The sequence below is a fragment of the Melanotaenia boesemani genome, chromosome 17, assembly GCF_017639745.1.
Source record: "Melanotaenia boesemani isolate fMelBoe1 chromosome 17, fMelBoe1.pri, whole genome shotgun sequence".
In the NCBI taxonomy this organism is placed as follows: Eukaryota; Metazoa; Chordata; class Actinopteri; order Atheriniformes; family Melanotaeniidae; genus Melanotaenia; species Melanotaenia boesemani.
Genome location: NC_055698.1, coordinates 5589422 through 5615756, shown reverse-complemented (window position 1 = coordinate 5615756; position 26335 = coordinate 5589422). Strand labels below are relative to the sequence as shown.

The 26335-nt window shown below is 38.1% G+C and overlaps 1 protein-coding gene and 1 long non-coding RNA gene across 3 annotated transcripts in view; one reads left to right on the top strand and one right to left on the bottom strand.

Moving 5' to 3' along the window:
- Window positions 1-26335, bottom strand: part of trappc9 (trafficking protein particle complex subunit 9) — a 273450-nt gene that overhangs the window by 1604 nt on the left and 245511 nt on the right. For both annotated transcript variants that reach the window (XM_042011968.1, XM_042011969.1), the window contains one exon: window positions 2850-3073. In XM_042011968.1, the coding sequence (XP_041867902.1) occupies window positions 2850-3073 (224 nt within the window). The remainder of the gene's footprint in view (window positions 1-2849; window positions 3074-26335) is intronic.
- Window positions 7537-25078, top strand: LOC121656810. Its single transcript, XR_006013473.1, has 3 exons — window positions 7537-7546; window positions 13813-13819; window positions 24983-25078. It is a non-coding gene; the product is annotated as an uncharacterized LOC121656810 (long non-coding RNA).

Here is a 26335-nt window from a genome sequence, read left to right as displayed (position 1 = left end):
TACATAAATAAATAAAACCAACACATTTTGAATGGAAAGCTTTAAGTTTAATAGTGTTTTTAATAAGTTATCCAGACTTGATGCGGCTCTGCTAGGATAACTTTTAATGTTTTCCCAAACACATGCCTCCATGATAAGCACGACATGTTCAGTTCCTCTCATCCGCTCACCTGTATTTCTTCTTCTAGACTTCAGGTCATCATAGCACACTCAATGCATCTTAAAATGTATTAAAATAATATCTTTGGGTAACAATAATAATATTATATCTGGGGTTCTACTGGTAGCTTGCAACTCAACTATGACATTTTTAAAACTTTTTAACATCATGCAAATTGCATTTTTTAGCATCGAACCATGAAGTAATGCACAAAGGTCTTTTCCCCACATAGCTAAATGCACTGAACACATCATTGCTGTCCTGTAATAAAATAAAATATATCTTGTAAACAAAACCAAAATATACAAATTTACTAAATAATCAGGTTACCACATTTAAAATGAAGCTCAGAAAATTCACAAATACAGCTTTTTTAAATCTTGAAGCAAGATAGTTTGTGGCCACCAGAATGTGTCTTTCTGATTTCCTTAACAGGTCTATATAATCACTAGTAGAGTAACACATATATAAAACATTTTAATATGAAAAATCAGAAAAGAAGCAGCAACACCTTTCCTATTCAACCTCATACAGTGTGAAATTGTCCTAACAGTTTAGTGAAACCAAGTCTCAGTTTAGAGAGTACAGTCAAGCTTTTGAGACATAATGATACCATTAATAACATTGGTTGTATTATTTAGAGATCTGTTCTTGAGGAGTGTGAAATCTGAAGAGCTTGTAGAATAATGACATGTCAGCTGTGGCAGAGTCGGCCTGTGGTGGTTTGAGCTGACACTAGCTCAGAGCATCACAGCTGTTAAAGCTGGTTGGAATTGTGAACAATAAAAGCTGGATCTGGTCCTGCTTTGTTTTATACAAGAATGGATTAAAAGCTATAAACTGGATTGAATTTCAAAACATAAGTGCTTTGGTCCCGTTTGAGTAAAGTGTAAGCCATCTTGTCCACACAGCCCTGAAATGGTCCAAAGGTAATCAAAGTTGAAGATGAAATCACATCCTGTAGCAGAACAGAAGTCTTTCAGTCAGAGGTAGAGACTCGAGAGTCGACTGAAGTGTTAGTGAGAGTTGGAAGAAGGCCAGACACAATGTGCTTTTCAAGGCTCTCAATGGTGCTGCTTAAGGACTCCAATCTGAAAGGAGGACCTAACAACATCTGGCAGTACACTTCCAGACAGCATCCGATTTACTCTGACCTCACCTCTCTCTCCATGAGTGTACGAGGATCCACAGCCACTGAAATGTGAGAAACTGGAAAGAGACTACATTTTCTGCTCAGAGTTATCTTTAAATGTGGAAGTGTGTGAAATTGTGACCAGGCAGTATGTTAGTGGGCCTCTTAGTGGTCAGGACCCCCAAGCAGACAGCTACAGCTACAGCTACAAACACATACAACTACAATTAAGGTAACTATCAGCATATAGCCCTACTTTTTATTTTTCTACAGGGACAAGCCATCTGCACTGTAGTGTTTCTCAGACAGGTTTTATTAATAAAAAGATGCAGGGAAAAAAAATCAAGATTACCAGGATAGATATAAACTATTCCAGTACTAAAGCTCCACCAGCTCAATGACCTCACTAAACCACAGCGATGGACAAATTTTGACTGGATACACAAGTTATGGCCTTCTGCATAGCTCTTTTATGTTGGACCAAGAATATGTTAAAAAATATTGTTGTCCTTCCATCCATCTATCCATCCATTCAGCCAGCCAGCCAACCAAGACATATTTCATCCAGAGTCTTCTGGGACTTGCCCACTGTGAAATGTATCCATAGAGCCTCACCAGAGAGGCATCCCAACCAGATGCCCGAGCCCCCTCATCTGACTTGTTTTGAAGCAGGACTCCTCCTGGATGACTGAGCTTCCCACCCTATCTCTAAGTGCGAGCCCGGACACCCTGCTGATAAAATTCATTTCGGCCGCTTGTAGCCAGTTGGTGACAACCCGCGATTCAAGACCATAAATAAGGGTAGGAACATAGATTAACTGGTAAATCGAGAACTTTGTCTTTAAACTCCTCTTTACCACAACAGACCAATGCAGAGGCCGGTACACCTGTCAATATCCAGCTTTATTCTTCCAGCATTCATTAACAAGACCCCAAAACACTTAAACTCCATTTGGGGCAGGATCTCAACTCCAACTTTTTCTGCCTGAGAACATGGTCTCAGATTTGGAGGTGCTGAAGCTCATCCCATTAGCTTCACACTCAACTGCAAAGCACTCCAGCGAGAGTTAGAGATAGAGGAAGCTGAATGACAGGCTTTTTTTGAAACCCTCATCCTACACTGGAAGTACACAGTCTGTAGTACATAATGCAGTTTGGCGCAAGCATCAGTTTCTGGTTCAGAATAGTGGAAATACACAATGACATAGTATGCCATTTAAACTGCTCGGTGCATACTGGAAAATGTTTTCTGAATCAGTACACTAACTACCATTTGTACTACAAATTGGCAAAATTACTACATACTACTAGTATAGTACATGGTTTTAAAAGGAGACTACCTTATATCTAATATGTCTCCTTACAATATTTGGTTAAATGATGTGACATAACTGCTCAAACCTTTAAACATGTTAAACATGACCTTGGCGGGACAGTCATTAGTAGTTATCGTGTGCTTGCACAAGTAAAACTCTGATTACATAATCCTACATAACGTGGTCAAATGGATCTTCATGTATTTGTTAGGAAATAACATCTACTGTATGGGAAACTTACCGTGTCAATGTAGAAGGTGTTGGAGCCAATGAAAGTGACTGCTTCATCCAGGTCATAGTTCTGGACCCCGTTCTGGTAGTCCTGATACGGTACCACAGTCAGAGCCAACGGGCCCACCGAGTTCTTACTCAGATTGGTCAGTTTGACCTTCAAGGTCACAGTGTCGCCCACTTTGCACTCAGCTATGACATCGCAGTCACATGGCTTCCCGTTCACCAGCACATCTGGAAACAGAAGAAGAGTAGTTGCTTAGCAATCATAGGACTGCAGCCACATTCGAGCATCCGTTACATTTATATGCATCAAAACCTGCAATGAGCATATGCAATCATCATGGAACATAAAAAGTTTTGTCCTAAAATATTTTTAAATGACATCAGCAAATTGTTGGAGCTCCAATTATTAAAGTGACTTGAAGATCAAATTAGATCATTGAAGCCAAACCAAACCACACACACTCCTCTTAAGCTGCTATAAGACCACACTCCCCCTTCCTTGTCCTATCACATCCAACCAGGAAACACTGAGTGAGTTCAACTCAGAATCACTAGCATGTGGTCTATATTTGGCTGAGATGTCGAGGGGCACACAATGATTTCTTCTCAATGAGAAGCTGGTTAACTGAGCGTCTGTACCCCAAAACTGACCCCAAACATGAGAAAATCAGGGGTGACCTGAAAAAAATCGCCCAAGTAAGGAAATCTCTTGAATGTCAACAGCAAACTCGCACAGCCAGAGACGAGCCAACCCGCTCGTCATACGCTTGCCCGAGCGTCACGCCGGCGGCTGTGATAAACACTGTGAGTCAGAGCTTTTGTGACAGCCTGATGAAAGAGCCGAGCTGTGTTTGGTGCCACTGGTGTGCCGATCTGTTGCTTACATTGAGGGGTGGGGGGGTCAGGGCTATGAGGAGGCCATTCAACAGGGTGGGGAGAGATGGAGCGGGGGTGGGCAGCTGAGGCTGTGTCGTCACAGTTGCTGAGTGCACCCCGGAGGCCTGAAGCCACAGGAGGGTGACATTCAGCTCTTCGTCTATATGAAAAACACACTTCACTTATCACTGATACCCAAATAACACAATAAGTAGCTGATTTATGTGGAAGATTAATAAAAGTGTCTGTCTGGATGTAAAGTGATAGATCAGTTTACTGAAACTGGTCTATACAAACTAAAAACGGTCGCTAGTCAAATGTCAGTTTCCTCTGATTACACCCTGCACATCCTCCGAATACAAACCACCGCACCAGAAAACACAGAATCATGGAGGTTATTTGGAGTACTTTGGGAGGTGTTTTCCTGTGTGTTAATGCGTCTCATCCAGTGTTAACTTTGACAGCAAATTTGGGTTTAGATTTTAGTTTGATTTTAGTTTAGCCATAATTTCATTTTTCTTTATTTACCCAAATAAACCCACACTGAGATATAAGGAGAAAATGTTTTCTAAGAATGATATGACCAATTACAGTAATCATTTAGTCAGTCATATCATGTGAGTTGTAGTTAAGTTAATGAACTAATATTATAGTTTATTAAATCTACAGTAGATTAAGTCCATATTTAATATAAATATTAATGGTAATTTGTTATATTTAAAATTTTCCTTTGAAATTCTGGAGTTATATAGATGAAATGGCTCATTCATTAACTAACTAGTTGTTTTAATAGCAATGATATTACTACTATTACTGCTATTATTATTATTATTATTATTATTGATCCCAATTGGGAAATAAGCCCCCACCAATCTCTAGATGAACTAGAGAGAACTCTAGATGCCCAGGGAGCAGTTGGTGGGGGTTAAGGGCCTTTCTTAGGGACCCTCAGTGGTCAACACACACACACAGTAGTAACAACCACATCTATTACTGTTCTTATAATTGCCAGACAATTGTTGCAGAACTGCGTCAGGTTTTTGTATCAAAGAGTTAACAAGGTGGTGGAAACCTTTCTCAGAGGTTTTGCTCCATATTGACATGATAGCATCACAGAGTTGCTGCAGGTTTGTCGGCTGCATCCATGATGAGAATCTCCCGTTCCACCACATCCCAAAGCTGCTCTACTGGACTGAGATCTGGTGGCTGTGGAGGCTGTTGGAGTCCAGTGAACTTATTGTCATGATCTAGAAAGCAGGTGGAGATGATCTGAGCTTTGTGACATGGTGCATTATCCTGCTGGAAGCAGCCATCACAAGATGCTCCACTGTGGTCATAAAGGGATGGACATGGTCAGCAACAACACTCAGGTAGGCTGTGGTGGTTAAACCAGGCCATGTTGGTACTAAGGGGCCCAAAGTAGGCCAAGAAAATCTCCCCCCACCATTAAAACAACAGCAGCCTGAACCATTGATACAAGGCAGGATGGATCCATGCCTTCATGTTATTTTCATCTAATTTTGACCCTACCATTACAAATAGTGCAGCTGAAATAAGAATCCGTAGACCAGGCAATGTTTTTCCATCTTCATCGTCCAGTTTTGGGAAGTGTGTGAAGTGTAGACAAACTGTCTACGTGACTAAATGCATTTCATAACCAATGTTCCCCAATCTTAAAACCCATGTAGTTTAAAGCTATTTTGGTTGCAGTTTATATATTTAAATAACACTGAGCTGTTAGGAAGTTCAGAAGATCACTTATGAATTTAATCTTTTACTTGATGACATCTGGTGATGGTGCATCCTGATACACGTGCACGCATTACAACCATTTTATAGCCAGCAGAAATGAACCGATTGTGACACCTTGACAAGTAGATATATTTAGTTTGTTCAAAGTCTTGTTGCTAGGAGATGTGCAAATTATAGATTGCCTGCATTGGGTCTAAAACTGGAAATAAATTATTTCATTTTAAAAGTGAACACAAGAAGATGCTTAGCCTATAATGAGCTGATGAACACCCACACCCGTGCAGCTCAGTCAAACACACACCCACAAGCCTGAACACTTGCTACAGAGGCTGCATCTCAGTGCAGAGGCAATCCACTGACTTAGGTAACCAACATGAATGCTGGAAAGTATCAGTGGGAAGAAACAGTGGCCCACTCTGGTGAGGCAAGGCACTTAAAAATGAAAGCTCACATAGCTTTAGTAAGAAAAAAGAAAAAAAAGTTAAGTAAGAAGTAAAATCTTATATGAACATTTTGGAAAAATCAGCCACCAAAGAATCTTCACAAAAGCCAAGAAATGGAGACATTATGACTTGTGAACGGCTGTAGCTCAAAGTCTCGGCCATCATGTTTGAGTCTTCCCCACAAGGAAGCCGGTGATCGAGCTGAAACGCAGCTTTTTAAAAGCATCTGTGTGTTTCCTCTTGTGCTGAGCGGAGTGTACCACTGCTCTCTGGTTCATCTCTACAGCCATCTGGTAAGTTCCCATGTGAAGGCATAAAGCCTGCCTGCAGGCAGAGTAAGCATCGGTTACGTCCCTCAGGCTTATGGAGAAAAACATTCAGAGCTCAACTGCAGTTTTACATCCTCATTTTAGCCACTGACACTGATAACCACTTTTTCACACCACTGTCAATTCTCAGACTGTAGACTAAGGTTTTACAAATCAGGACATAATAGAGAAAAAATATCTGCTTCTCATCAGGTCTTCAAATTAGATGAATGAAACTTCAACAATGGAATTATGTTTAACACAATGTCAAGGAGGAAAGACATCAGTAATGCAGTGATCGCAAAGAAAAGTCTTGCTGCCATTCAAGCAAGGCAAGTTTAATTATACAATTCGTACATAAAAGGAAGTCACTGGGCTTTAAATAATAGACAGAACATATAAAGACAAATATTAACAGTGAAACAATATCATGTTAAGATGGCAGTCAAAGGGTGTGCAAAAATCACAATAAATTGTATAAAAACATATAAAATCAAAAAAATTGAAAGTAAATTACAGGTGTAGCAAGGGGAAGAGTGGTTGCCTGTCTAACTGAAAGTTGCTGGTTCAATCCCAGCTTTTCCTAGACTACATGTCAAAGTATCCCTGGGCAAGGTACTGACGGTACACGCTGCCTTCAGAAAAAGACTGAAGTGTTTCAAGCACGGTGGTGGAGGGCTGATGGTTTGGGCTTGTTGTGCAGCCATTTTTTTCTCAGAACTGTGCAAGGTTACAAATCTTCATGAACTGAACCAACACTGTAAAGATGAGTGGAGGTGTAAGAGGCTGGTAAAGTTATATAGAAAACAATAGCTCCAAGTTTCAGCAGTTAAAGATGGTTTTACAAGCTACAGAATTATGGGATGTAGCTATTTGCACACTTACTTATAAGAAAAAGAAAAAACAATACTGTAATAATAACTTGTGTAATATGTGGAGGTTAAAATCATGTAATTTTGAAAGCTGGTGTGAACTAGATGATGTATTTAGAAATGTTTTGATGGGTACATTCTGAGAATTGAAAAAAAAAAGACATACTTAAAAAAAAGTACCATTTTTTCTGGGTGAAAATATTACTTTACAATCAGGTTAACTGAACGCTGAAAAAAGTTGGGCAAACGAAAAAGAAAACAGGTTGAAATGTGAGCTCCCTTCAATTTGTCCACTTAAAGAAACTGCACAGATAAAACTGGGCACAAAACAGAACGCAGGTAAATGTCAGGTAGGAGGACGAGGATTTGCAGGGAGAAATATCACTGCGTCAAAACATAGCTCCAAATACTGCATGAGCAACAGGTTCATCGCAAAGTGAGTGTGAGAGAGTACGAAGCTTCAACAGTAAAATTTAAGTAATTATGAGACCTTATCTGTTTCTTTTTTTTTTCACCTGCTAATGAGCTGCTCTTCAAACATGTTACATAACATGAGCACCTGATCTGGCTTTTACACTAGCATACACACACACTCTTCAACCCTGATGCTGCTGGAGTCTGCAGAGGCGCTGCTGCAGGCGTCACCACAGCAACCGGTGAGGGGGGGTAACAGAGTAAGTGTTAGAAAGGACACCTCCCTACTTCGCAAGCACGAAAGCCGCTGATCAAACTACGACTCCCAGATTAAACAACCCTCTCCGCCCCTCACTGTCACCCACAGAGTTTGGGAGCATGTAAAGATAAAGATGACAGCCGACACACGGGCGATTTGACGATGTTTACAAGATTATGTCGTGTGTCACGGCGGGTGTCGAGTCAGTTTATTAGGATGCACTCACAGATATTGTGTGGTGAGAGAGAGGAGCAGGCAAATGAGATCTGAACAAATATAGATGTCAAGTTCATCTGCTTTGTGTAGGGCTGCCTTTCTGACAGAAACACTCATTAGACGAAAGACGGGGGTCACTCTGCTGCAGAACTGATCGCATCAGCACATCGTCTCCACTCAGAGTGAGTGTGAGTGTGTGTGAGACAGTTAAAAAGAGTTTCTTTAAGCTTCGCAATGAAAAACAGGACTAAACCGTCAGAGTATGAACACACTACTGACTTTGACTTTTCCTCCAGGATGAACACTGACAAAGAGTTGTGACCAGGTCATCATCCCAGCCAGTGGCTGCTAGTGAGGCCGGGCCGTTGATGAAGGCTCTGATTGAGTAGGAGGATGTGTCTTAAAAGGTTGAAGAGAGCTGCAGTAAGTCTAAAAATAACCTGTCTCCGATATCCCCTGAAGCCATCTGCCCCTTTTAGCACGATCCCCATAACAACCGCTCACATGATATGTGTTGTATTCTCTTTCAACGGATGGTTAGAGATTCCATCTGCTCTGATGACAACAAGCCAGGAACATGTTTGATATTGTTCTGCTCACTTGAGGTGGAGAAATAAATTTGTAGATGCATCTCCTCCCATGACGACATCCCTGGAAACAGTCTGAGTAATCGCTGTCCATCTGTGCTTCTTGCTGTGTGTAATTATCTCACTGATATCTGGGACATATTTAAGAAGCTTCGCCCCAAACAAGCACACCTGATTTGGTGCTATGATATGACTCAGCAATATACAGTTCTGTGGGGTAAATTGTAATGGATCACCCAAAGATCAACAAGTGACAAGAAAGTTTAATGTCTGTCTGAAAATAATGGTCCTCTATGGCTAGTTTTGTAGTAGCATAAATAAGTAAATAGCAAAAAACAGCTGGAGGAAAAAGTGGAAATATGTAAATATTTTCTGTTGTGTGTTTGTTTTAATGCCAATATGTTTTCCTCCTGAAAGACTTGAGAGAATGATGTGCAGATGAGAAAAGGCTTGGTCACTGTTGACCTGTGTGTTATTTCTATAAAGTTCTGTTAGGAATAAATTCTGTTTTGCTTTTATTTTGTCTTTGGTTGGCCTTTATGGTGCCATATATATTGATACATTTATTTTATTCATTTTAGACTCATGACCTGACAACTGAGGCTGTCCTGAAAACAATATCTATATGTTGGCAGTGATTAAAAGGGTTAAGTTTTTATATACATTTTATAAAAAAAAAAAATAAAAAAAAAGTGGGCCAATTTTTTTTTTTTTTTTTAAGAGTTAAGCAACAGTTTCTAACAACACTGGCTCATCTCCACTCATGACAACAAACAGAGCAAAGATGTTTCATGTCTGTACACTTTCATCTGCCCAACAGCATTACTCATGCAAAATATTCAAACATTGCTTTAACTTTTGACTGCTGGCTATGTGACTTATATTTGTTCAGATAACAGTCCTGTCCTTTCTGCTTTCCTCTTAAAAGCAGCCGCACACTCTGCTGGTTGTTAAATGTTAAACTTTTGTTCAGCATCGCACTCAAAGGCAGGCAGAAGACAGGTTAAGATGCTTCCAGCACTTATTGAGACATTTAACAATATGATTTACTGCCACACATCTGACTGGGAGTGGGAATCAGAGAGCCCTCTGTAGTGCTTCAAAAGAGACTCACGACAAGTGAAGAGGCTCTTGTTTGATGGAGACAGGAAACATAACGAATAGATAAAAAATCTGGTCACAAACACTAAATCTGCAGTGAAAGTTGGACTTGAAACGGGATTTTAAATATCAAAGATAGGAGGTCTGTGAATGCTAAGAGGAGTCTCACAGATGCCTCATTAGTTTACTCAGTGTATTATTAGCAAGCAGAAGGCTGCAGGGACACAGTGAGAAAAAGATATGCTAACAGTAAGGTTGCTTAAAAGCTACTGATCAATATGAAAACTGGCATGTAAGTTTAAAACTGTATTGATACCATCAGCAATGTTTTTACTTCATGTAGTGGAGACACAGCTCTATAAGCTAGCAGCTGTCCGTACATGACACGTGAGAAGGAACAAGCGACAACGCTGATGCACTGAAATGAAAACATTGCCATAAAGTGGTGGTAATAAAGCCAAGTAGCACAAACAACCTTAAAGACGACAACACTCTTTATGAAAAATTTTGAGATGTCTGTTAAACTTCCCTAAAAAAATATTTAAGTTAAACTTGTTAGCAGCACATGTCCAAGTTAGCTGTTTAAGTATTATCAAGTTATTGTTATGTGCGGGTTAAGCTGCTGTGGCTTATAATAAAATAAGAGTTATTATAATAGTGAATGAAATTATACAATAGAAAATAAAAAATTATAACTATAAATGAACAAACTTTATTTAGGATAGTAGATGGATTTCATTTACTTTTTACAGACTAATTAAATGTAATCCTTCAATGTAAACTTTTATTACTTACACAGAACTTTAATTAAAGTGTAACTACACCCCTTACATTTTGCGTAACTCCACCCACTGTCAAATTTTGAAAAATGGCTGAAACTGCAAAGGTTGGGGTGGGAGGTGTGGGGTGATCAGGGGGCGGAGAGTGGGCGGGTCGGGATGCACAGGTAGAAATGATTGACAGACAGCGGCCACTAGCAAGATGGAAAGAAAGATTCACCAAGCACCTACGCTGCAGAGGTATTTGAGGTGGAAGACTTTTCTCCTCAAATACCGCTCAAAGTTTCTCATAACGTAGAGAAGAACCAAGTACGGCTCAAGTATAGCTCTACATCACGAATAAGCCATATTTTACCCACAAAATCTCATTTTTTTAAATGAAACTAAAAAATTACAAATGTAATCCACACTATCGGTGGTTTTCATTACAATGAAATAATACTATGTTGTTTACAGCTCAAAAAACACATTTTAGAGTGAACTACCCCTTTAATGAGATTATTCTATTTAAAGGAATTTAGAACCAAATAAAAGCTCATAATTTGTGTCCTAGATCAGTGTATGAAAATTATCATTGGAAATACTTTGTGTCATTACCAACGAATAGAGCTGGAACATCATTTTGTTGTTATGTTTTAATTTTCAATTTATGAAAATTTAAAACCAACAATGGTCCTGGAATAGATCCCAGAGGAACACAGGTATAGCTTTACCTGAATAATGATAATCAGTAGATACATACTGTGCTCTATCGTTTTTATATATCAACAGAACAATTTTAAAAGTATTTTTGTGATTATATAATAAAGAACGTTGTGGTCCACAGTATGAAAGGCCTTTGCCTTTGGCCTACATGTTCCAACACAGTACCTAGAGAGTTTTTTGTTGTCCCAATTTGTGGAGATACTGAGGACTGTTTGAACGGTCTATTGATTTTTTTTCTGAAAGGTACATTTACATTTATCTCCTCTTGGTTTCCAACTTTACAGCTCCCCATCTATTGGCAGATAATATACCTGCTTTTTTCACCTTCTGTTTGAATATTTGACCAGCTTCGTTGTGAACATGATTGTTTGTTACCGGATTCCCCTACGTGGCACACTGGAGGACTCAGACCAGGTAGAGCTGTCCTATTTGTAGGGTGTAAACAAAAAAGATAAACATGGCAACATTGGAGGAGGTTAGTGTTTGATTAGTTGGCCCTGCGATGGACTGGCAACCAGCATGTCTCTCACCTGTTAATTGCTGGGATATGCTCCAGCTTCCCCGTGACCCTGAACTGGACTAAATGGTACAGAAAATGAACGGATGAGTATTTGATTAATCTTGTGATTGTTGCAGAAAAAGACACAACAGTGGTTTCATAGATAGTACATAAGGCAGCTATACCAAGCAAACCATGCATTTTCTTATGAACTTGCTGTCATTTTTATTGCTGTTGATCCTCTTACTTTACATCCAGTCAAACTGGTCTCTATGCTGCCCCTTGTGGTTACTCGCACTGTTGCTTGCAAACGTCTGGAATTAATTTTTGAGTATGTGCACAAAGAAAGGTTAAAACAAGAGATAAATACTCAAAGCAGCCATGACAATCACAAGCGTGCATAATTTAAAAAAGCAAATATTATTTTGGCCATTTAACCAAGTATTTGCCTAAATTAAATAAAAGTAGGGGTAGGAGTTAAAACACATTCAGTACAATTTATTTTTTTAAAAAACTAACATGTTAAAATAAAACGCATAAAATGCATAAAGTTTGTCAGTGCACAATTTCCTGGTTTACCGATTGAATTATTGCACACGTCAGAACTCGGCTAACACAGCGTTGCCAACTTAGCTATATATATATATATATATATATTTTATTATTGAGTCCCACCCCTATTTATAAGTTAAACAGGCAACAACAGTGGCAGGTACAGGCAATAAGAAAGCATTCCTCATAAGATGGTGCTCCTTTCTGAACAAGTTTTTATCATGTGTGTAAAAATAGGACGAGATTCTCTCATAGAGGCATTTTACATGTTTAAAAAAAATGCTTTAGTCACATTTGATGAGCAAAAACTAAATTACAGAAAATCCATCCATGCATTTTCTATTTCCCTTTATTCCAATGTAAGGTTGCAGGGCTGGAGCCTCTCTACAATCAGTTCACACTCATTTGTGTAATCATATGGACGACATTATGTTGTTCATACCAATTGAACGATCACAAAGTTAAGGCCATATGAGTTTGCCTGTTAAATCAGATACTGATACACATCTAAAGACAAATAATAAATCAAAAGGAAATTATTATAGCTTAAATCCTCAAGATAAAATCCAACAAGTATAATTTAGATGAACATTTTGCACACCTAACAGTTTTTTTTTTATTATGTCTACATGCATGTAGTCACATACCGGACTCGAGTGGTGTCTAATGAGAACTTGTCTGTATAAAGTGATGAATATACCACACGTATGTTGCCCTAAAACATTATCAAAATTAAACATTTACTGTCTTGACTGAATCTAACACTGAATAAAAAGTGGGAACAGAAGAACATGGTGATGTACTGTAGCATGCTGCAGGCCTTTACCAGACCATCCCACTTGAATTTTCCCTCAAGAATTTGGTTTCTACCAAAAGTGCAGGTGAGTGTGTCTGAAGAAAACAAAAAATAAAGAGTAGCTCTCGTATTTTTGCTCGGCAGCAAAGTCCCAAAATAAAACAAATCAATAGTGTGTTAAAGTAGAAGTGAGATGGCTGGATGCATCACACTTTAATGGCCCCATACTGAGATGACAGTCTTTGCTTGGGATGTTTTGTAAAATTCTCTCAATGTTCTAGACTTTGTACTATTTGTGGCTAAAGAAAGAGAAGAAAACAACAGAAACAACAGATATTATTGGTGTGTGAGAGCAAAGCAGAGAATGATAACAGGAAGGAGGGTGTAGGAATCTGCTGAGGACTCCTTGTAAAAGAGCTTTACATAGAGACATACAAAATCTCAACCAAAAGAACTGAATTACCAAGTGTGTAAAAGCTTTCCTCATTAGCATGGCCTCACACAAGTGTAATGTCTACTTTTCACTATAAGTTCCTGTTCTTTTTGCCCCTCAAACCTAAAAAAGAATCAGAATCAGAATTTTATATGTTCACACACAAAAAAAAATTGCTGCAGGTTGTCACTCACACCCTAACAGAGACATCACAAGACAGAATGAGAGCAGCTGGACTGAACAGTGGAAGAACGCAGTTATACTGTATACAAATGTACAGGTGGTGTTATATATTTGGAAAGTGACAGTGGTGTAATGCAAAGTTTGCAATGTACCATAACAGGATGTCAATATATTTGTACATCTTATTTCCAGTGGAGCAGTGAAATAGTTCTTAATGTGCCATAATATAAAGTCTAATCAGTATGTACAAAGATAGTACCTATTGAGTACCGGACAAAGTCTCACATGAAGGGTCATCTTCCATTTTTGACAGGAATGCTCTGGGACCTGATTAAGGCATTTACTTGGTTGGAATAAACTTCTCTTGTTTTATTGCAGCCTCCTATAATGTTGTAGCAGGACCACACCAACATGTCTTCTGTCAATATCTTTAAGTAGAAAAGGAGAAGACTCAACCATTTGCAGAGGTGGGTAGTAACGAGTTACATTTACTCCGTTACATTTACTTGAGTACATTTTTGAAAAAAATGTACTTCTGTGAGTAGATTTATTTTGGAATACTTTTACTTTTACTTGAGTACATCTTTGATTATTTTTTTTTACTTTTACTCCGTTACTATCAATATCAATGAATTCGTTACTGTCAGCAGTTTTTTCCCCTTAAAAAATAGCTATATTGTTCTCAGAAAAGTGGTGTACGCACCCATTTTCAAAAGGATCCGTGTCATTGGTTAATAGCTCTCATGTATTATTCCGTAACCCCTACGTCCAATCAATCGAGTATTGACCATGAAAGTCGGGTCTTCCGGCCGGGCAATCAGGAAAGATGCGATGCACAGTGCGCACTTGTTTCTCATTGAATGACATGGCGGACACAGATCAACCCGTGGAGGAGGAGGCAGTTCATCCATGGCCTCACATAGAGGCTATGTTTTCTTTTATTTCATTTAAAAACAACAGCTATGTTATGTGCTGCTGCCTCTGCCAGCCAAAAAAGATGGAAATATCTGCCTACAAGAACTCAACATCAAATCTAAGGAAGCATGTCGCGGTAAGTTTTTTTTCCCTCCAACTTCTTAGCTAACCCTGCACTCAGTTTTATGCTAGCTCTATGTTGTTTTATATGTTTTACTTCTTGCATTTATGTTCATCACTTTGAGATTTTTATCTGTGAAAAGCGCTCTATAAATACATTTATTTACTCAGTCAGCAGAAGTTTTTACTTAATTACCGTAAATTCCGGGCTACAAGCCGCTACTTTTTCCACATGCTTGGAACACTAACTTGAACGTCAACAATGCGGCTGTTTGTTACCGGTAGGCTAGATGACCTTCGTGAAGGTCCTCCGACCATAGTGCTTAAGCCAAACTTATCAAATCTTCGTCATGCATTGCCAACAACAAACTGTGTTAAAATTGCTTCCGTTTGAGGGATCTGGATTTGGTGTTTATGTGTGAGAAATTGTTAAATATATATTAGACGTCATCGTCATTGTGAAACTGCTCCTGTTTCAGCTGCACTGTGACACCGTTTGCTAGTGATGCTGTTTACATTAAATAAATAAATACACCTTATTATATGCCCATCACATAGTAAGCCCCTTTCTGACTTGCCCTGGAAAGCACTGTGGTGCGGACCTATTCTTTTATACCGTTCCGCTTTTATAAACGTCCGCTCGTTGATCTGGAGCTGTAGCGGACATGCACAGCCATAAAAGCTGAGATGTTGCGGCGCGTCGTTCTGGCTGAACGGGCTGAACGCACAAGAAAGCGTTGCGGACATAGTTGAAGGGAGGCTGTGCTGACACTGGACGTGGCCAGAACGAAATAAGTCCGCAAGGCATGTTTGAAAAGATAACTCAGGTTAAAGATCAGATGGACTTACCGCACCTATTCCATAATGCATGTCTGAAAATAGCTCAAAGTATAAACGCTGCAAGAACGTAAAGCAGTCATTCAACTTCAGATTAAACTTTTTTTTGTAACAAAGAAAATGGAGACGTCTCACTACTGGGACTAAATAATTTAATAGATACAGGCAGTCCAGAAAATAAAAAATGAATGACTTATATAAATGTTTTCAGACAGATCACTGCTCTTTTTTGCAGTATACTTGAAAAGTAATTTAATTTGCATTAAAGTAGCCTACTGACAAGAAGCTAAGTTGTTGTGCCCATTATTTGTGTCTCAGATTATTTATTGTTGGTCCTGATTAAACTTGAATGCCCATTAGAGGTTATTGATGATTAACCTTTTCATCTCAGTCTGCTCTGGACAAATACATTTTAAACAGAAATCGTTTTTAAGAAACTCATTAAAATGTATAAATATGGGTAAAAAGTTATTTAAATGGTAACATTTGAATCCTCGTGATCGGATTGGTGATAGTTTTTTTTTTTGTTTAAAACTCCTTGATCGGCCCCTAAAATTTTGGATCATGTAAAGCCTACAAAAACAGTCCTGCCCTCTATTATGGACATGAACTAAGCCTGCAATTTGGTTTGACCAAATATTCTGAACATGTGCAGCAGGCACCAGCATTGGGCACCTATTTGTGTTTTTCTTGGTTTATTGTTGCACATAAAAATCATGGAGTTGAGAATCTATGGTGATTTGATAACAAAATCTCAAAAATTTGTGTTCTATATCAGTCTTGTGCTGTTTACCATTTAGAATGCACAAATTCTAAATGGTAAAATATATATATATATATATATATATATATATATATATTTTTATTTATTTTTTTTTATCCAGCAGTCCCCCCCCCCCCCCCCCCCCCAAAAGTTTAGTTTTTTTGTTTTTGGTCTCTCTTTTTTTGTCTGTCAACAGAGAGTTCATCCCAACAAGTTAACGGAATACTCAAAGTTGATGGAGTCAAACAAGAAGAGGAAGTCCACTGCCTCTGATGATCAAAAAATGAAGTCTGCCAAGATCAAGCAGTACTTTTCCCCAGGGGGGGTAACACAAGCTACATTTGATAAGCTCCTGCTTGATTTTATTTGTGAGTTGAGATTGCGGAATACTGTAAAAGCTCAATGCATGTTGATTGTTTAATAAATAAGATGTAACTTGGTACTCAAGTACTTTTTTCACTGTGTACTCTTGTACTCTTACTCAAGTAAGTATTTGGATCATTACTCTTACTTTTACTTGAGTAACTTTTGTTTACATGTAACTGTACTCTTACTTGAGTACAGCTTTTGGCTACTCTACCCACCTCTGACCATTTGTAATGTCTGTCATTTTTATTTTAATTATTATTTTGCAAGACGGCACAGTATCAATACAACAATTCTGATAAAAAAGCCTCCACTTCAAACACTTTACTGAATAAAACAAGCTCACTCAGCTAAATCATGCTAAGGCTAACTGAAGCACAGGGCTAAAGATGCTAAGATGGAAGCTTCAAACAGTTAAATGAAGTGTCAAGCACTAATATGGTGCTGATTTTAGTAACTTTAATGCAGTCGTGTAATGTAGCTTGAACTGTGTGTTGGAGATAAATGTAAGCAGATGAGCTAATTCTCAAACAAATTTCGATATCATACTTATTTATAAAGCATACTCCTGCCATGTCATAGGCTGACCAGTAAAATATGTTGGGATGTCAATAATAATTTGTAAAGAAGCCTTGACCTGCTTGTGGTGCAGAAGTTGTGTAAGACCACAGTTTCCTGGAATCTTTCAAGCTTTATACTTACTTTTTAAAATATCTTAAATCTTTGATGCTGTGATTTTCTGGTCATCTTACTTGACTGGCTAAACAAGAGATGCGACCGACTATCTTTAAAAGGACATTTCTTACCTGTTTTACCAGAATTTAAGTAATAACTTACCAACCAACCTGTAATTTAAATATTAAATTGATGGAGTGTATTAATTAAGTAGGGTGGACATTTATTTATTTTTTTAATCCTGTTGTTTTGTCATTGATGATGCATTTTTTTTTCTTTGACTGATCTTCAATCTGATCAGTTTTAATTTATCTGACTTTTCCATATTTATTTAGTAAATACTTTTATTAAAAACCAAACTGAGTCTGCACACATGATAACCTCTCGAGTCAAATACGGTTTAAAATGTTTATTTTGTTCACCTATAACAAGCAGAACAGCTGGTGAATTAACTAGTGATTCAGCTCTACAGGACTATTGTTTGTTTGGTTTTAAAAGTAAAGTAATGCTCCACTGCTTCCTGAGTCTCTTTGTAAACCAGTAAATGGCTGATGGAAAAATTTTGAATCTAATACATTTACTGACCAATATTATCTTATACAGCCATCCACCCAGCCACAACTCTACTGGTTAAACTCAACTGCCAAAGCCACAGCACCATCTTCTTCCACCCAAGAAGGAACAATATATCTCTTTTATTGTCATGTTAGGTAAGGCATTGTTCTACCCTGCTTCTGGATAAAAATCAACCATTATGCAGCTTTCATTCAGTTTATTGTTTATTTATTGTTTTGTTGTTTACACAGTGTGCTCCAACTCTTTGAATTGTTATTTTTCCATTCTGTAATTTTTTAGGTAAACATGCCCATTTTGAGTTGCCGGTTTCCTTTCTTATCTGCTTTCCCCCCCACACACTCAGCTGTAAACAAACAGAAATGAAAGAGCCATGATCAACTTTTTCAATTTTCTAAGTGAAATTCAATAACACTTGACCTGGATGGCGGATCCAGCCTGAATAGCACACTTCAATTTGGGACTGCATACTCTGAATTAATTAAGTCTAATCAAGTAGCCTGCTTGAGGTGCAGCAATTATAAAGCAGTAAACATACAGTACAAGAACATGTAGGCTAAATAGCAGTTTTCCAATAAAAACATTGACTGTAGTCTTGTGTGATGCCAAGTTCCTCCTAAATGTCAATTAAACAAGCTTCTTGTTTCAAACATTGAAGGAAAAAGTTACTATTAAAACACTGACTTGTGGTTTTGTAGGCTCATATTATCATGGAGACTGGGAAAAACAGGCAACCATGAGCTCATGGATCAGGTCTGAAGCTACTGCCCAATGTACAGTTTTTAAAGGCAAATCCTCATCGATTTCCCCATAATGAGGGGTTGTCTCCCACTGCCAGAGGCTGACAGTGATTCGCAGCTGTTTGATTAAATCTGATCTGATTTAAACACAAAACGGTGCTGCTGTTCTTACAGAAACCACACTGAAAATCAATCAGTAAGTCAGCCATGAAAATGGATACCAATCACAGCAGCAAGTCTATAACATGATGACAGAAAGAGGAAAGAAAACGGAGGTGTTGCAATCACCCAAAGTCAAAAATTTCTTATCTAAATCTGATGATGGTACATCATCCGGCTGTGCTACTTTGGGTATTACAACAAATATATGGTTTAAGAATCTAGATAAGAGTAATTTTTATGCTATATCTTACAAATAAAAGTTATAATGTGAAAGTTTTAAAGCTGTTTTGTAAAATGAACAGATTGCTTTTCATTTAACTGTCTTGTGTTAAGTCACCATGTGATAATATCTTCTATCTTTTGAGGATCCTGAACTGAACTGGGTCAACATGGTATTGAAAGGGTTGTCTTTTTTAGTTTACATAAAGTTTTATAAAAGATGTCTAATGTATGGTCAGCATCACCACCTCATGACATCAGTGACTGGGTTTAAAGTTTTTCTATGGATGTTAGAGTAAATAGTTTTTTATTATTGTTTGTTTTTGTTATCCTTGTGATTTGCCAGTGACCTGTCCAGCATATTTTGTACAGGTCCCACATATTTTGATTTATCAGACCACAGAGTCATTTTCCACCTGGTTACAGTCACTGTCAACTTCAATCTTCGGATGCAACAGTAACTTTTAGGATTATTTTTCAACTTATGCTGTCATTTTTTTCCTAAGACCCAATCCAGGGTTTAGACATCAAAGCTATTCATGAAAGGTTGTCAGTCTTTTTTTCTTTTTCTGTATAACTTAAAGATATAATCTAACCAAGACGTGAAAACCTCCCCTCTTTACAGCTTTACTTTAGGACATGTTATCCTTAAATTATTCAGCTATTAATACCAATCAATTTCAAAATGGCCGTTTCTTAGTTACAGCATTAATAATGTCTTTATTCTTTTTCCAACATAATATGAGCTTTCAATTACTTCCAAATCATTTTAACAGCTTTGTTAATATTTTACAGCCTAACCTTACCTTTTGTGGAAATGGTTATATCATCACTGGGAATGTAGTAAAAAAAATAAATATATGTATATAATAAAAATAATAATAATAATAAGGAGATGCTGATATTTTACAAAATGTCCTGAAGGATTTTGATTTAACATACCAGTTTAAGACACATTTTTCAAGTAAACAATTTTAGGATAATGAAGGAAATAATTTCTCCTTAATATGATAATCTGGTATCTTCTACAGCTCTACTGGGAGATATATTTCTCTCGCTTCAAGGACTTTGATTCTTTTCATTCCTCTAATTTTTTCAACTAATTCTGGGGATGAAACCCAAATGAACACAGTCTTCTGTCATATCATTAACTATAACTCTGTTCACATCAAATCAGATGAAACTGAGACAGCTAAATTCTTCTAGGGTGGTAATTTCCTGAATTTATCATTACACCTAATGGAGTTCTAGCTTGAAATTTGGTATGGAAATAGATTGCAGATGTCCCTGGGGTATGGTGGTCCATTTGCTTTGATAAATATTGACTGACTACTTTGACTGGTCAGTCAACAAAATCAAAGAGAGCTCCGCAAGACCATAGCTGTATAATAGCACAATATTTACAAAGCTAAACAACCATCTGATCATATCTGTTTAGATTAAAATAATTAGGTGGGGTGAGCCTATAAAAGGGCGACCCAAATACATTGTGCATGAGCCATCTGAAAAAAAATACACAAATCATGTTTTGTATGAACCAGAGCTACAATATAATGACATCTGGAGAGAGAAGCACAACAAACTAAACAAGAATGACGCTGACTGAGAATGGTTTCAACAGAACGTAAAGCCTTTGTTACAAATATGTCAAATATTTGCTCACTGGAATGGTAAACTACTTGAATGCACAAGAGTGGCGCAGCACTGTAAAGCACCCACCTATGCCACCAGTGTCATAATGTCCAAGAATGGAAAACCAAACAAGGCCATTGTACAAGAGCCTGCCGTGTCAATTCCCCACTCAGCAGTAGAATAACAAAACCATCATGAGGTGGAGGGGTTTGTTTGAGGAGGACAGATTTAGAGGGATGGGTGTGGGAGGAGGAGATAACTGTTTTGACTCATCTACAGAAAAATCAAAGTCATTAGTAAGCCTCTCTTGAGAGACTGACTGTAGTGAGGCCTAAACATGGCTGCTGTCATATGGCACAATGCACATTTACTCCAATTTCCCTGCCTCATTACTCTGATGTGCGTCTTCTCTTATTATGCTGCTATTCTAATTAAGCAAATGAATCCACTCCGCCTTCACTACTAAAACTTCAATATGTGGAGACACCTTCAGGCATAGTGGTAGAACTCCAATCTAAATCTTAACCATTATAGACAATTCAAAAGAACTTGTGCTGGTATTAGAAAATATCCTTGACATGAGCTTTTATGAGACTTTTGCATTAAGACTAAGAACAAAGCGAACCCTCTGGTTTTTACCATATCTAAAAGAAGTAAATGGAGTTCCAGAAGAACACACCTTTACTGCTTTAACAGGAATTAAGAGGGTTAATACAATGTTCCTTTTTGTATGACCATAATGGCCTTTTAACGTAATATTAACCAAACAGTGTATCAGTTAATACAGCTCATATAAACTAATCAAGCACAGAGGTGGAAGGCTGATGATTTGGGCTTGTTTTGCAGTCGCACTGCAGTCATTGATTCAACCATGATTTCTTCTGTATACCAAATATCTTCTGCATTTTGGCTTAGTTTTTGATAAATAATTGACACCGTGTAATACAGCTCTCTGCTTTTTCATTAGTGGTTCGTTTATCTGAAATGAGGATCTAGTAAGTATGATATGATTTTATGTTTTATGCCACAATTTGTAATAATTTAGCATACAAAGACGGGGTTCTTACTTTTTCTCTTGACATCATACATTGTGTAGTAAAATGCAAGACAGCTGCAATAACTGAAATAATCAGGAACAATTCTTTAACTGCAGAAAGAACAGTGAACCTTTCGTTCAAACAAAACCAACACAAGTTTGGCTTGAGGAGACCTCCAGTCATCAGACACTGAAGTAGCTGATGCTCTGCCTGAAAACACAAACCAAGAGTGAAACATCTAAACATCCAATAGATGGGAGACAAAACAACAACACCGCGGCTGAATTGTACAGTTCTGGGACTATTTTACCTGCACAGCCTCCAGTTAGAGAACCTGTTCAAGACTTATCTGTGAATGTACCAGTGTTGTCAATGTGTGTGTTGCAGACCAGATTCTCCAACCTGAAACAACTCTTTCTGAGCAAGCCGCTGGGTCAAACATGCTTGCTCCAATCCCTACAGAGCAATCTGACTTACACCAAACCAGCGTTGAAGAAAGAAACACCCCTTCCACAAGAAATCAAGTTTTAATCAAGGAACCAAGTGGAACAGAACATCAAAGTGAAAGAAAATGCAAGAAAAACAGACCTGTGGAGCCTGACTGGAATCTATGGACAAACCTGTGTGGTTTATCTTGGGGGATTTCCTCAGTTATCAAAGTCAGTTAAAGATCCATCACATGTCTGGGCCAAAGGTGGGTCTTACTCTGATATGGTGTTAAACACTGCAGACAAAAACATCTGAAGTTTACAACGGCCATGGTCAGAGAGATGACACCATGACTGATGTTTGCAAGGGATCTGAGAAACCTGGAAAATACCCAGAAAATAACATTTGGAGTCCCAGGATCAGTAATTCCTACTGAAGTCCTTGCAAACACAAACAAGTCCTATGATCAGGCTGAAGAACATCATGAAACTACGTATTTTCACCATGCAGGGTGCTGCTGTGGGTACCACCGCAGTGACAATCCTTTGTACCCTTAAAGGTACAATACTGAAGTGCAGTTCATACCCTATAAAGACCGGACAGCCCCCAGATGAACAGTATCGGTCTTAATAAGGTACAAATGGTTAAGGGTACAACAACAGTCCCTTTAATAGTGCCACCCAAGCGACAATCCTATGTTGACATTCAGACTGCAAATCAATTTATTTTCAACCAAAAATCATTGTCGAGTGCTCAGTGCGTCTTTCTCCTCCCTTTACTCTTAACCTTTAAACCTCCCCTCTTGTCTCTCTTTCTTCCTTTCACTGTCCCATCTTGTAAAAAACAAACAAAAAACACAATCCAAAACAAAACTATTGATTATGTTCAATCCTTTTTTACTTCTTTCTGAATCTAAAAATGCAAAACATGACACGAAAACACTAAAAACTGCAGAAAAACTTCAGCTTAAAATACTTTTACTTTGTTGTTTTAAAAATGGTGCAGGTTAGAGATGTAACGACTTTGACCGAAGGAATGAAAGAAAATGCATTTTCTGACTCATAAAACTGCTTTAACGGAAAATAAAAGAAAGAAAAAGAAAAACCAAAACAAACACGTAATAAAAGACAAAATTAACAAAGAAAACACCAAACAAAAATCATCATCTGAGGCCTGTTCCAGAAAGCTGGTTTAACAAACTTACTTTAATCAGAAACTTTGTGTTTACGGTTTGAGATCAGATGATTTGAGTTACTTTAAAAGTATCTTTACCCACAATCAGACACGTTTACGAACCACAATAAAAAAAAAAATAATCATTGAACGGACCCTGATACCTGGAATCTGTTCCAGAAAGCAGGCTATGTAGGAAATTCAAGTATGTTAACCTTGAGTTTAGCTAAACTCTGGGTTTTTTGTTCCAGAAAAATAAGTAAATCAAACCTGAGTCTGTTACCATCAGAACTGACACCTGACTGAAATTAATGGGTTAGTGTGAAGAAGTTGACAAGAAGCTGTTGGATCCATTTGATTTTATTTCGGTGTTAGATCAGGGAAACAATGAAAACCTGCAGGATACCGGCCCACGAGGACCGTGTTTGACACCCCTGTCTTAGACAGATGCATGGACTGGGTCTGGTCCATATTGCCAGAGTTTTGCTAAATGGACTCAGAACCCACCGTGGATCCATGTCTGTGCTTTTTGGGTTCAATGTTCAACTTTGTCTTTTGATTGCTTTATTTTTGCTGTCATGTTTCTACACCTTCAAGTATCAATGTTTTGATATTATTATGGCTTTAATCCTTTACCTACTGTTATGTTAAATATTTAGTCATTCATTTAGCTCAATATCTATATAGAAGGTCTTTGTATTATATTCACAAACATTAAAGAACAAAATGAAATCTTTGGGACAAATCCCTTCTGGCCACATGAAAGAAGCACAATGCTTCAGAAGGGGAAAAACACACAAGAATGGCATGGCGTGCACAACTTTCTGGCTGAATTATCAGTGCAAAGCAGGAACACTAAGGTAATGAGCTGCGGCTACCACACTAGGGGGCAAATTACTATAGACAGCAGAGCTACCTGCAAGGTTATTATTTTCTCCACAGAGTAGCAATCAATGTCTAAGAAAAGTTATTTCAGTCACCTATAGGGATATTCAGAATTCAACTATAATTGATGTAGTAAGAACACAATTTTCTCATTAAAAAGCTGCTCCACAACATTCTCACACACTCAGATCCACTGAGCTTCTTGATTTGTTAACAAAACTCACTGCCAGGTAAAGAGGTTAAGTCCAGATTATGTAAAGACAAATAATTAGCTTTTGTAAGTTGATAAGGCTGGATGTTAAGGATTTTTATTAAGGTAACGAGTCATTATGTCATCCTGTATAAACCCCAGGAGTAAATCAGAAGACACACTTTGACCAAGGCACTTGTCGCTGTTGTTATCTGTTAGCAATGCTTCACTGCAGCTCTTGTAATGACTGCGCCGTTGTATTCTAACACATTCTAATTACCGCTCTTCTCACCACACTGGAGATGAATGCACTTAATTTCACATGTGAGACTGAGTCGGCATACAAACAATACTGATCAACACCACATGTGACAGGAGCCTAAAAGGAAAGAATATGAAAGGAAACCTGTCAGATGGGTCCATCTCAATGTTTGTATTGAGTCACTGTTCCATATGAGGTGGCAAAAGACAATACAAAAAAAAAAAAAAAGAAAACAAGATAAAGAAAGTGTAAATCTAGTGAGCCTAACAAAATGTATACACTCACTGGGTATTTTATTTGCTCCACCTCACTGGTACTGAGTTGCACCCCCTTGCTTTCAGAACCATCTTGGTTGGTTAATTCTTGATGACGTAGATTCATCAGGGTGGTGGAAACTTTCCTCAGATGTTTTGCTCCATATTGACATGACAGCATCACACAGTTGCTGCAGTTTGTCAGCTGTACATCCATGATGAGAATCTCCCGTTCCACCACATCCCAAAGCTGCTCTACTGGACTGAGATCTGGTGACTGTGGAGGCCGTTGGAGTCCAGTGAACTCATCGTCATGTTTTAGAAAGCAGCTGGAGATGATTTGAGCTTTGTGACATGGTGCATTATCCTGCTGGAAGTAATTACTGTCTCCTGTCTATCATCTCCAACCAGCCTGCCCATTCTGCTCTGACCTCAGCAAGACATGTTCACCCACAATTTCAGAACATTCTCTGTAAAAAGATGGTTGTATCACTTAGACATCCTTTACACACCATCTGGCATCAACAACTACGCCACGTTCAAAGTCCCTTAAATCCCCGCTCTTCCTCATTCTGACGCTCAGCAAATCGTCTTGACCATGTCTACATCGCCGAATGCATTGAGCTTCTGCAACGTGATTGGCTGTTTAGATATTTGTGTTTACAAGCAATTAAAATGGTTGCTGAGTTTGCTCTGTTATCTTCATGTGTGTTCCTTTTTCTTACTACACCTTTTCAGGTGAAAAAAGAAAATAGCCATCAATATGGGAATGGAAACTTGGTCCTAATAACACACATCATCATTAGTGGTCCTCTTACAGTTTGGGAAATGGTGGGAATATGAAGAAACATCTCTTATGGCCCAGTAGAAGTGTGTGGTGGCGTATTTATCTGCACTGGTCCTGCTCTCTGTCTATGTTAAAGTTGCCTGCAGATAAAAGGAGGACTAAGAGGAGGCTAAACAAACCGGTTCAGGAGACCGACCAGTCTTCTACTGAGGTCCATAGAAGAAGTGGATAAGAAGAGGATCTTAGAAAAGTAAAAATTATATGATGGACAACATCCCTCATCTCTTACAGGACATTGGGGGTCTTTTTATGAACAGTCCTTTATCTAGCTGCTGTCAGACTCTTTAGTAACAGCTGAAATTGTTTCCTGATAAAAGAAAAGTGATGAGTACTGTGTCATTTGTAACAGCATCCCACTTAATTACTGTGTGAAAAAATAGTTAAAAATAATAATAATAATGGATATCTTTATCAGTTGGAGAACAGAATGAGAGATTTTAGCTGATTGTTTGGATATTAAAACAATCCATTTCCACTTCAAAAAATATTTTTGGCAGAAGCTTCATAGTAGAAAGCAGCACAACAGTGACATTTAGTGAATGTTTTAGATATAAAAGGAAGGTTAAAGTGAGTATTCTTCGTTAAGCTGTAAGAGTTCTAAAATGATAACAGAGCTAAAACTTGACACTAGTTCCT